This window comes from Panicum virgatum, chromosome 2K (genome assembly GCF_016808335.1).
Source record: "Panicum virgatum strain AP13 chromosome 2K, P.virgatum_v5, whole genome shotgun sequence".
NCBI classification, from domain to species: Eukaryota; Viridiplantae; Streptophyta; class Magnoliopsida; order Poales; family Poaceae; genus Panicum; species Panicum virgatum.
The window spans coordinates 1,727,989-1,740,075 of record NC_053137.1 but is presented as its reverse complement, the minus strand read 5'-3'; the positions used below and the strand labels follow the sequence as shown (position 1 = coordinate 1,740,075).

The following is a 12,087-nucleotide window of genomic DNA, read 5'->3' as shown; positions in this document are numbered from 1 at the left end:
ACCTGCGTGGGCACCAAGCACCGCCGCCGGTGGCGTTCCATGCGTCTGCGCAGAGTAACGCGCCGCATGCGGAACGCGGCCACGTCCACGCCAGACGTTCCGCCGCGGCGGTGGAGAGAGAGGTAGGACGTGCCGCAAGTCAATCGGCCCGGCCAGGGGCGCGGTGGCCTTCGACGCGCGGGCAAGGCAGCGGCTGGGCTGGCTCCCTCTGCCTGGGGCCGCGTTTCCTGGAAGAAAATGGGAATCTGTGGTGAGGTGCCACGCACGCAGTCGAGCTTCAGGCTGAGGGGCACACGCTGCTTTCTTGCTCTCCTCTGCTTCTGCTTGAGGGCCAAGGGAGACATTGCTACTCCAGGTATCACCACTTGACTTCCTGCTTATTTCATACAGCTAGCTTTGCTCAGCTCTGATTTCCTTACAAGGAGGGGATTTGTAGGCACACATATACACACTCGCAGTTGCTTCAATGTTCAGTATCGGGAATATTTTGGTTGATGTCCCCCCCCAAAAAAATAGCATGTGTTCCGTTTTATAAATGCCATTACCTAGTACTTGCTGCTGATATGTTTTGAATTCCTTTTTTTGTTTTTCGATCAGTTCTGCAGTTCTGAGAGCGGCACTGGCCGCTTGTGAGTTGTGACGAGGACCGGAATCAAGTGCAGGTGCTTGACAAACTCAGGCTCTCACCAGAGGATTTAGTATTTGGCAACAGGTGCTGGTGCTCCAATGCTGTACCGTAGAGTACTGGGAGCATCAGTCAAGCAGTTTTTTTCTCTGTTTCTTTTTAAGTTTACAAGATGGGAAAGGGCCGGGGGGAGGAAGAATGTGTACGCTGTTAAATGGTTTTTGATGCATTGTTACCATGTACCTGTTCCTGGGCTAAATTAGGCTTGAACAGGAGAAGAATGAGTAGTATGCAGAGACTGATCGGCCAGTAAAACTGCAGAAGATCTGAAAGGTTCAGGAACTAATCTACTGTTAGTCCCAAAGAAGATAGTCTGTTCGGTGATGATCATGTACGTAGTCGGGCGACATTGGCTGAATGATCGTTATGACAACTTCAAAGATGTTGTTTTCCCTTTTTCTTTCAAAAACAAACAAAAAATTTGAGTTGAGGAGATTATTTGATGAATTGAATTCAGACGAGAGGGACGAGATGCTCCTGATTCTGAGACGTCCGCTTGCACGGCTCGTTTGTCTTCAGAAATTACGATTGGCACCTGGCACCTCTTGGTTTGGGCGTGTGATCTGCGTAAAGTTGCTGTACGCTCTGATCAGCCCGATTAGATTCTGAACATACCCTCGTGTTCCTGTTGACGCGAGCTGGGGCTTTTTCTGAACATTAGGCGCGTTGTCTCGTTCCTCTTGCAGCCCCATTTCTGACAGCTCGCAGTAAACCCCCATCCACATTGCCGGGGAACGTTGCAGTAGTGTGCAGAGATGCCATTATATTGCAGACAGACAGGCGCAGTGCGACCGTGCCAGGCAAGCTCGTGTAGAACATGCATGGCGGCGCCGGGCAGGGACGTGGCGGAACATTGGCCACCGTTGGCTCGGCGGGGTTGTGGAAGCGGAGGCGGTCACCTCGGACGTCAACTGGGTGGAGGCCCAAGGCGACGAGGAGGCGGCGCCACGGCCCTGCGCGTGCGCCTGGCATTCGGCGGCGAGTAGGTAGGTGCCAGTGGCACTCGAGCACGACGCGGCGCCGTCGAGGAAACGTGGACGACGGCCACCGGCGAGAGCACGCAGCGTGTACGGGACGCTGGGACATCCATCGACGCCGAGCGCGGCGGCGGCGGCGCGGGGCGCGCGCGCTGGGCACCCCGGCCGGGGTGGACGGTAAATGAGGAGAACACCGTCCACCCCGGACGTATTTCATTTACCGTCCGGGCTCTAGGCCACCTGGACCGTCGGATCCCCTTCGCGCGGCCAGGATCTCTCAATGTATACCAAGTCATAGCGGATCGCCACACACAGCTCCCATGGCCCCACCTGCCACTGCCAGATTCGGACGAGAGGAGATCATCTTCCTCCGCGTCCAGCCGGACGGCAACGCGCGCCTCCTCGCGTGCAAGTCTTGGGCACGCCTCTTCGCTGCCCGCGGCTTCTGCTGCCGGCACCGCGCGAGCAGCTTCTGCCGGGCGAGAACGACGTGCCCCAGGCCAGAACTCCGTCTCCTCCGCGGCTCCGCCCTCGCCGCCTATAGGCCTAGGCTAGGACACCCACCAGCACCGACGAGCTACGGCAGCTTCGCCACATGCTGTGTCGCCGTCGTGTCCAAAAAGCAGCGCGATAGCAGGTGGCTGGCCGCCATGGCATTTCAGTTTCGTCGCAACTGGCACGGTCTGTGTGCTCCAATGAGGGCGCCGCACGCGGGGGTGTGGCTGCGTCCATGCCGGACGCGGCGCCGCGGTGGAGGGAAAAGCCGGCGGCGGTGACAGTCGACGCGCGCGTGGTGGCTGCCCACCGGTGTCAGGCCGGCGAGGCAGCGCCTCGACGAGGAGGACGCGGGGAAGACACCCGTTCAGTTGGCTCCAGTAGTGTATCCTGGCCGTCGGCTGCGGATCCAACGGCCCTCGCCTGCCCACGGGTGGACGGTAAATGAAATACCGTCCACCCCCGGACGGTAATTGGGGCACCGTCCACCCCTGGGTTGCCGCATGCGGCAGCGAGGCCCCCCGCCGGCGAGCCGAGAGCCGGCAACGAGGAGGACACCGCTCAGGAACAGAACCTGGGAGCGCCGGCGAGGCATCCGCCGCGGCGACGCCGCCTGCATGGGCACCAAGCACCACCGCCTGCGAGTCCGGCCCGTCGCGCGTGCGCCGTGCCGCTCCGCAGTGCGCCAGGCGCGCCTGCCGGTGGCCGGTGGCCATGGCGTTCCGTCGCGCGCTGCGTCTGCCGTGGTGGACGGAGAAGTCGGACGTGCCGCAAATGTTCAGTTTCATCGATGTTCAGAATTCAGAGCTTGTGTATGTTCTTGTCAGAGATGAACAACGGGAGGTAACTCCATGGTAAAGACTTTGTTTGTGTCTTGGGACAACCGTTTGTCATCAGCGAGATTGGTGCTGGACTGCCGACAGCGTTCCGGCGTGGCCCTCTTCATCAACATCACCGAGGAGCAGCACCTCACCTCCTCGCCTGTCTCCACCGCTGACGGCTTCCCGGCACTTTCATCAACATTGACGCCACGAGGAGCGGCACCTCATCTCCTCGCCCGTCTCCACCGCCGACGGCTTTCCGGCGCTTTCATCAACATCGACGCCACGAGGAGCGGCACCTCACCTCCTCGCCCCGTCTTCACTGCCGACGGCTTCCCAGCGCTTTCATCAACACTGACGCCACGAGGAGCGGCACCTTACCTCCTCGCCCGTCTCCACCACCGATGGCTTCTCGGTGCTTTCATCAACATGGATGCCACGAGGAGCGACACCTCACCTTCTCGCCCGTCTCCACCGCCGATGGCTTTTCGGCGCTTTCATCAACATTGACGCCACGAGGAGCGGCACCTCACCTCCTTGCCCGTCTCCACCGCCGACGGATTCCCGGCGCTTTCATCAACATTGACGCCACGAGGAGTCGCACCTCACCTCCTCGCCCGTCTCCACCGCCGATGGCTTCTCGGCGCTTTCATCAACATTGATGCCACAAGGAGCGGTACCTCACCTCCTCGCTCGTCTCCACCGCCGACAGCTTCTCGGCGCTTTCATCAACATTGAGGCCACGAGGAGCGGCACCTCACCTCCTCGCCCGTCTCCACTGCCGACGGCTTCTCGGCACTTTCATCCTCATCGACACCATAAGGAGAGGCACCAAGCCTCCTTGGTCGTCTATACCGACGACGGCTTCCCAGCATCTTCTGCTACATCAACGGCACAAGAAGGGGCAGCGCTGCAGCTCCTTCATTTTCCCCTACATCGCCAATGACATCCCATCGTCATCATCTACATCGACACTGGGGGCAACAGCACGCCTCCTCGGCTATCGTCACCGCCAATGACATTCTGGCGTGAACTTCTACATCGACACTGGAGGGCAACAGTGTGCCTCCCCGGCTATCTTCACCGCCAATGACATTCTGGCGTGAACTTCTACATCAACACTGGGGGCAACAGTGTGTCTCCTCGGCCATCTTCACTGTCAATGACATTCTGGCATGATCTTCTGCATCGACACTGTGGAATTAGGTGTTTCCCCGACCATGCTCAGCGCCGATGGCATTCCGGCGCAATCTTCAATACTGGGGGCAATGATGTGCCTCCTTGCTCATCTACACCGCCAACGACGTTCTGGCACGACCTTCCATGGCAGCATCGATGGGTCAACAACTCATCCCCATCCATATGTGGCGCTGATGATGTTCCGGCGTAACTTCCAACACTGGGGATAGCAGTACGTCTCGTCAGTCATCCCCACTATCGATGGTATTCCAACTACACCTCCTATGTTCATCCGAGCATTGTGAGGCCTTTTTTTGTGCATAAATCATTTTGCCTCTCAAGTGATCAGTTTGCATTCACTGTTGCACTACTTGGTCACCCTTTTTTCTTTCTAAAAAACAGACCTCACGTGCCCTATAAAAAAACACAAATGGCTCTCTCCATGGAATGTTTAGCTGCAGCGCAGGTTGGAATTGCCTCAGGACTTTGTCTGGATGTATTCAAGGTGGCGCCTGCAGCCGGCGCCCCTCCACACACTGTGCACGACTCATGCCAAGTGTGCTCTACTGGAGCTGGTGGGGAGACGACTTGGGTTACTCCTGAGCAGCGAGGCGACCACACTCCTCACGCTTCTTGGTCTGGGGGCAACACACTTCAGGGAAGACTATAGGAGAAGAGCAAGAAAAGGGCTACCTGGTGCAACAAAGTTCCATTCAGTGTGCAGCCACTTGCCATCCCAGGAAGGTGAAAATAAGGGACCAAAACAAAAAAAGAGATGCCTGCGAGGATTTACCTAGATACACAGAGGTGAATGGCTACTCTCTAAATTCTAGTGAGATTAGATCAAGTTTCAAGATCCATATTCAAGAGGTCTCCAAAGAAGATGACCGAATCAAGTGACAAGCAAATTCCAAAATCAAAAAATTCAAATACCAAGCTCAAGTTCAAAGGGTCTCCAAAGAAGATGACCCTGATACAAGTTTCAAGCAAGTCTGACCCCATTCGGAAGGCGGAGGGTAGCCGTTCACCATCCCCAGCAAAAGTAATGGCAAAAGAAAATTCCAGCTGTCATCCCAAAATCACCCATAGCCATACCCATGTCCCTAGGCCAAGGGGTGCGAGTGGATTGTGGTATTACTTAATGTGAAGGAGACTCAAGTGATAATTCCCATCACCTCCAGCAGTAGAGTCGTGGAAGCATGTTGTCCACACTCACAAGTACCTAGACGGCAAAGCTGACCCACCTTCGCTATGATCATACGGCGGCAGATGACTCAGTCCTTTGGTAGTCCGATCCTAAGTTGCTCTTATAGCTAACATTCGGCGGGAGAGCCAACATTTTTTAGGTTCTAGGGGTTCAAGTTCTAGGTATAATATCAAGTGATTCACTCTAGACCTAGTACAAGAGAGAGACAGAGAAAGAGAGATAGGTGGATGAGAGACACAGACCATCCGCGGAAGTGGATGCAGAGGAGCCGTTGCCGGTGGGCGCCATCGCGTCGATGGAGCCGAGGATGGAGCCGAGGAAGTCCGGCTCTTCGAGGCGCTGATCCGGCGATGGCAGTGGACGGCGCAAGTCGCGGCGTCCTTCAGGCCTCCATCGGCACTGGCCGATGACGGGGTTGGCGGAGGAGGACGTCGTGGTTGCGGTGGCGGAGCTTCCCGTCGGCCTCGCGCTAACCCTAGATCGGTAGGGACTGTGGGAGAGGGTTGTGGCGGCGGTGAACTTGGGATACCGTGCCCCGGGCCCTCTCCCTATTCTTTATAGCGCGGGCGACGGGGGCCCACCAGCCATGTTTGGCTGAACGCCCCGATCAAGGCGCAAATCAAGGGATTGGCCAGATCTTTGGATCTGGCCGTTGGAGATCAATTCCAACATTCTCCCCCTTGATCTCTCATTGTTCTTATTCTTGTTCTGTATCTGAGTTTATCCATCCCATCGCAGATCAGTGTATAGGGTGTGCCTCGTCATGACAATTATTACTGTCAGATTAACAGCCACAATCACCTTTCCGATCTGAAACAGATTCTTATTCTAGGGCCCTCTTTGTCCAGGAATCATAGGCTTTCCCTTAAACCCATGCCGGCTAAGTGTTCTCTGAACACATTGGGTGGTAGGCCTTTTGTGAGCGGATTCGCTAACATCTTGTTCGTTCTGATATGTTCTAGACAAATAGTTTGATCCTGGACTTGCTCCTTAACAACATAAAACTTGATGTCGATGTGTTTGGCAGCACCACTCGATTTGTTGTTATGAGCATAGAATACTACTGGCTCGTTGTCGCAATATAATTTCAGTGGTTTTTCTATGCTGTCGACCAGTTTTAATCCGGGTACGAATTTCTTTAGCCATTTGACCTGCCCCGAGGCCTCATAACATGCCACAAATTCAGCATACATCGTGGAGGATGCTGTAACTGACTGTTTGGAGCTTTTCCACGATATTGCTCCTTTTGCAAGAGTGAAGATGTATCTAGATGTGGACTTTCTATCATCTGCATCTCCTGCAAAATCTGAATTTGAATACCCTTCTATTTCCAAAGTTTCTGATTTTCTATATGTTAGCATGAGGCCAGTTGTGCCCCTCACATAGCGTAAAGCTTTCTTTACCATTTTCCAGTGCTCTATGCCTGGATTACTCTGGTATCTGCCAAGTACCCCGGTAACGAAACTTAAGTCAGGGCGTGTGCACACTTGTGCATACTGTAAACTTCCGACAGCTGAAGCATAAGGCACTGCTTTCATTTGCTCGAGTTCATACTGGTTCTTGGGACACTGATGTTTCCCGAAACTGTAGCCCTTGACTATTGGAGCAGGTGTGGGTTTGCTCGCATGCATACCGTATTTCTTTAATACCTTTTCTAAGTATGTTTTCTGTGATAATCCTAAAACCCCTCTTCTTCTGTCACGGTGAATCTCAATTCCTAAAACAAACGAAGCTTCACCAAGATCTTTCATATCAAATTTCGAGGACAAGAATTTCTTTGTCTCCAGTAGAAGATTAACATCACTACTTGCTAGCAGAATGTCATCCACATACAGGATAAGGAAAATAAATTTCCCATTCTTGAACTTCGCATAAATGCAATTGTCCTCTTCATTTTCTTTAAAACCAAACTTTCTAATTATTTCATCAAATTTCAAGTACCACTGCCTCGAGGCTTGCTTCAAGCCATAAATCGATTTTCTCAAGCGGCATCCTAAATTTTCTTTGCTTTCCACGACAAAACCTTTGGGCTGTGCCATGTAGACATCTTCATACAAATCCCCATTTAGGAATGCTGTCTTTACATCCATCTGATGTAATTCTAAATCATAATGTGCCACTAAGGCCATTATTATTCTGAAAGAGTCTTTACATGAGACTGGAGAGAATGTCTCATTGTAATCTATTCCTTCTCTTTGCGTGAAGCCTTTTGCCACGAGCCGCGCTTTATATCTTTCTATGTTCCCTTTGGAGTCACATTTTGTTTTGTAGACCCACTTGCAGCCTACTGTTTTGGCTCCTTTGGGAATTTCTTCTAAGTCCCAAACTTTATTGGTATTCATGGATCTCATTTCATCTTCCATGGCTGCAAACCATTTGGATGAATTGGCGCTTTTCATGGCTTCTTCAAAAGAGGTGGGATCACCCTCATTCTGTATTTCTTCACTATGATAGACTTCATAGTCTTTAGAAATAGCTGGTTTTCTAGTTCTTTGTGACCTTCTCGGGGCCACTGCGACTGGTATTTCTTGCACAGGAGGCTGTTGTTGCTCCCCCTCATCCATGGCAACGGGTTCTATTTGGTCCTGAGGAACAGGGTCCTCATTTCCATTTGATGCCACGCTAGGAGGACCAACAACAGGTGGTGGCATTGCAGTTTCCTGCACTGCAACGTCAGGTGGACTGACAACAGGTGTTGGCACTGTAGTTTCCTGCTCTATTGGTGCCACAACCACAGGTAACGAGAAATATGGCTCTTGAATCATCGGAGTGGGAACGTATACCCGCTTCTCCTCAAGGTCGATTTTTCTAGCTACCATGCTCCCCCTGATCATCTGATCTTCTAAGAAGGCAGTGTGTCTTGTTTCTACAAACTTTGTGTGTCTGTCGGGACAATAAAAGCGATATCCCTTAGACTTTTCTGGATAGCCAATAAAATGACAACTGACTGTCTTGGGATCTAGCTTCCCAATGTTCGGATTAAACACTTTGGCCTCAGCTGGACAGCCCCATATGCGAAAATGATTAAGCGAGGGTTCTCTTCCTGTCCATAGTTCATACGGTGTTTTCGGCACCGATTTACTTGGCACCCGATTAAGAATGTAAATGGCGGTTTTTAACGCCTCCATCCATAAATTAATCGGTAGCGTGGAGTAGCTCATCATACTTCTAACCATATCCATCAGGGTACGGTTTCTTCTTTCTGCTACTCCATTTTGCTGAGGCTTGCCCGGTGTAGAATACTGGGCAACTATGCCATTTTCCATAAGGAACCTTGCAAAAGGTCCTGGAACTTGGCCATAGGGGGTGTGTCGACCGTAGTACTCTCCCCCACGGTCGGATCTGACTATCTTAATATTTAAATCATGTTGGTTTTCTACTTCTGCTTTGAATATCTTGAATTTATCCAACGCTTCTGATCGTTCTTTGATTGGATAAATGTAGCCATAACGCGAGTAATCGTCTGTAAACGTTATGAAAGAAACATAACCATCTACAGTAGTGACAGGGAATGGTCCACATATATCTGTGTGGATTATTTCTAGAATTCCCGCACTTCGTTTGGCACCTTTCTTTATGTTCTTAACGAATTTTCCTTTAATGCAATCAATACATTGTTCTAAATCTGAAAATTCTAACGGTGGAAGAATTGATGTTTTCACTAAGCGCTCTATTCTCCCCCTCGAAATATGGCCCAAACGATAGTGCCATAATTTCGACGAGATTGCATCAATTCGTTTGCGTTTCTTAGTAACATTCTCATATGAGGAGGCATTCTTATTCTCAGAACATACTGCATTCACATTCTCAGATAATGAAAGCAAATATAATTTGTCTTGTCGGAAGGCAAGACCAACACATTCTGAATTAACTTGTATCTTACACTTGCCATCACCAAAATGACAAGCAATAGCGTCATCATCTAATTTAGACACACTTATTAAGTTTCGTTGCAAAGACGGTACATAAAGAACATCTCTCAAACAAAGTACAAAGCCACTATGTAATTCTAAGTGAAATTCTGCAATGGCTTCGACTTCAGCTTCTACACCGTTTGCAACTTTAATTCTTCTTGCGCCTCTTGGCAGGGTCCTCCTCATACTTGATCCCTGTAAAGAATTAGCAACATGAGTAGTTGCACCAGAATCAATCCACCAAGTGAATTTGTCATAACTTAAATACAGGGATTCATCTACAAAAGTAATAGTGTCCTCACCCTTTCTTAACAACTCTTTCAGAAATTCTGGGCAGTCCCTCTTGTAGTGCCCTCTCTTTTTGCACTTCAGGCACTGGTCTTGTTCAACTGGAAAATTTTCCCAGTCTTTCTGTGGAGGTGGTCTAGAAGGGCCACTCTCATGCTGATTCTTGCCTGGTGGGAAAGGTCTCTTGTTATGCTGGAAGTTCTTATTCTGAAAGTTCTTTTTCTTGTGCTGAACTTGAAAAGCAAGCTCACCACCATTGGAGTTCTTAAGGCGATCTTCTTCTTGAACACACATGCCAATCAGCTTGTCAATACCCCAATCTTCTGGAAAAGCGTTATAGTTGACATGAAATGCCTCAAACGCCTTTGGTAGGGACTTGAAGACCAGCTGAACAATGAACTTTTCTGGCAAAGGCATGTCCATTGTCTTAAGCTTGTTGGCCATGTGGCTCATTTCTAAGATATGTTCTCTGATGCCACCGCCAGTGTATTTCTTGGTGATAAACTGCTCAGCAAGAATGGCAGCATAAGCCTTGGAAGAACCAGTAAACTGACTCTTCACCTTTGCTAAATATTCTGAAGCGGTGTCACAATCTGGGATCTCCATCTTGATGGCATCTGAAGTGGAACCCTTCATGACCATAAGACACTTGCGGTTGGTATCATTCCAACGTGTCTTGTCAGCATCATATCTGGTCATAGCAGAGTCATAATTCTTCTCTCGGATAGCCCAAGCAGCAGCTTCTTCATTCTGTGCCCTTATGGGCTTTTCTGGTTCGTGTGGAGCTGGCGTTGTGATGGCCAAATCTATATTGGCCACCGCCAGAGCTATCTCCAATTTCTGGTACCATTTCCCATAGTTGTTACCATCCAGTTCAAGAATGGCATTCACATAAGTCATAGCATTGGAGCCTGAAATTTGAATTCAAAATTTGTGAGGACAACAATAAATGCATGTATCAATTTAACGTTGGTCAAAATTAAAACATGCAATAATCTGTACATTAAATCTAAATCACCGTTGGGCAGAAAAAGATATAATGTATACAAAATTCTAAACAAAATTATAATATTGAAATATCAACTTTGGTCAGAAATTACAACATTATAATATACTGAAAATTCTGAGAAATAAATTCTATAGGCCTCTATATCAATTATCTCGTTGGTTCAAATTAACATAGAAACAAAATAAATTCTTTGCAGCGGAAACATGTAAAATTCTAAATATTCAGAAGCATAATTCTTGTAAATTTCTGCTCTAAAAATAATACACGTTGGTGCATTTATTTACAGAGGTCAAATTCAAAGCAAATTCATTCAAATTCATATTCAAAATGCTTCTGAAATAAAAGAAAAAGCGAATTCTTGAACTGTTCATGCGGCCCGAGACGGAAAAACGGCCCACGGCCCGTTTCCGCGCGGCCGCTACCCCGCGCCTGGGCCCGCGGCCTAGTAGCCGACGATCGGGCCGCGAAATCGGCCCGGCATGGCGCGCCGCGAGCGCCCTCTTAGGCTGCTTCTGGCCTGCTTGGCCGGTGACCGCCCCCAAACCGTCGGATCAAATCCGACGGCTGGGAAACGCCCTCAGCGGAACAAAAGGCCGCGGCCGGCCGGATCTCCCGGAAACCCTAGCGCCATTCTATTCCTTCCCCCCGTTTCTCACGCCCGAGCGAGCGAGCGGCGGCCATGGCGGCCCGGGGAAGTCGGCAGCACGGCGGCGCCCCCCGCCGGTCCCCTCGCTGGCGCGCGCGCTCAACCGAGTGCCGGTTCTGCTTGGCGGACGTGGCCCCGCGCGCGGATGCGCGATGTCGAGCGGCGGCGGCCGGTTCTGCACCTTACGCGGGCGAGCCGACGGTGGCCGAGGAGGTAAGTCCCCCCCCGGGTCGGGTTCTTGATTCTGCAGGTGGGTTTTCCTTGGGTCTAGGGTTAGGGTTCTACTGTTCTTGTTCAATTCGAGATCGAAACTCGATTTCTTTCATCTCCTTCTACTTTCTGAGCATAGATCTAAGTAAAACGAAACCCAAAAACCTCGATCTACAACTAGATCGGCGAATGATACCAATGATAGATTCTAATCTTCTCTGCTTCTGGACTAGGATCACATCTAGTGTACGAATCGAGTACTGGGGTTCAAGTTCTAGGTATAATATCAAGTGATTCATTCTAGACCTAGTACAAGAGAGAGACAGAGAAAGAGAGATAGGTGGATGAGAGACATAGACCATCCGCGGAAGTGGATGCAGAGGAGCCGTTGCCGGTGGGCGCCATCGCGTCGATGGAGCCGAGGATGGAGGCGAGGAAGTCCGGCTCTTCGAGGCGCTGATCCGGCGGCGGCAGTGGACGGCGCAAGTCCCGGCGTCCTTCAGGCCTCCACCGGCACTGGCCGATGACGGGGTTGGCGGAGGAGGACGTCGTGGTTGCGGTGGCGGAGCTTCCCGTCGGCCTCGCGCTAACCCTAGATCGGTAGGGACTGTGGGAGAGGGTTGTGGCGGCGGTGAACTTGGGATACCATGCCCCGG

The 12,087-nt window shown here is 50.9% G+C and overlaps 1 protein-coding gene and 1 long non-coding RNA gene across 2 annotated transcripts; one reads left to right on the top strand and one right to left on the bottom strand.

The window, feature by feature from the left end:
* The first annotated feature begins 245 nt into the window (after nt 1-245).
* Nucleotides 246-1,078, top strand: LOC120660642. Its single transcript, XR_005669684.1, has 2 exons — nt 246-355; nt 598-1,078. It is a non-coding gene; the product is annotated as an uncharacterized LOC120660642 (long non-coding RNA).
* An 8,098-nt stretch (nt 1,079-9,176) lies between these two features.
* LOC120659357 lies at nt 9,177-11,836 on the bottom strand. Its single transcript, XM_039937476.1, has 3 exons — nt 11,791-11,836; nt 9,581-10,477; nt 9,177-9,473 (listed from the first exon to the last, which is right to left on the bottom strand). The coding sequence occupies exons 1-3, from the start codon at nt 11,834-11,836 to the stop codon at nt 9,427-9,429; spliced, it is 990 nt and encodes a 329-aa protein (XP_039793410.1). The 3' UTR covers nt 9,177-9,426.
* Nucleotides 11,837-12,087: the final 251 nt, after the last annotated feature.

What these genes read in the sequence shown, in the direction of transcription:
- LOC120659357 (XM_039937476.1), bottom strand. Translation starts at nt 11,836, where the DNA reads ATGGCGCCCACCGGCAACGGCTCCTCTGCATCCACTTCCGCGGATG. An exon ending in TGCATCCACTTCCGCGGATG is followed by an intron (nt 10,478 to 11,790) that starts GTCTATGTCTCT and finishes TTCAAATTTCAG; the next exon opens with GCTCCAATGCTATGACTTAT. An exon ending in GAAAGAGTTGTTAAGAAAGG is followed by an intron (nt 9,474 to 9,580) that starts GTGAGGACACTA and finishes AATTCTTTACAG; the next exon opens with GGATCAAGTATGAGGAGGAC.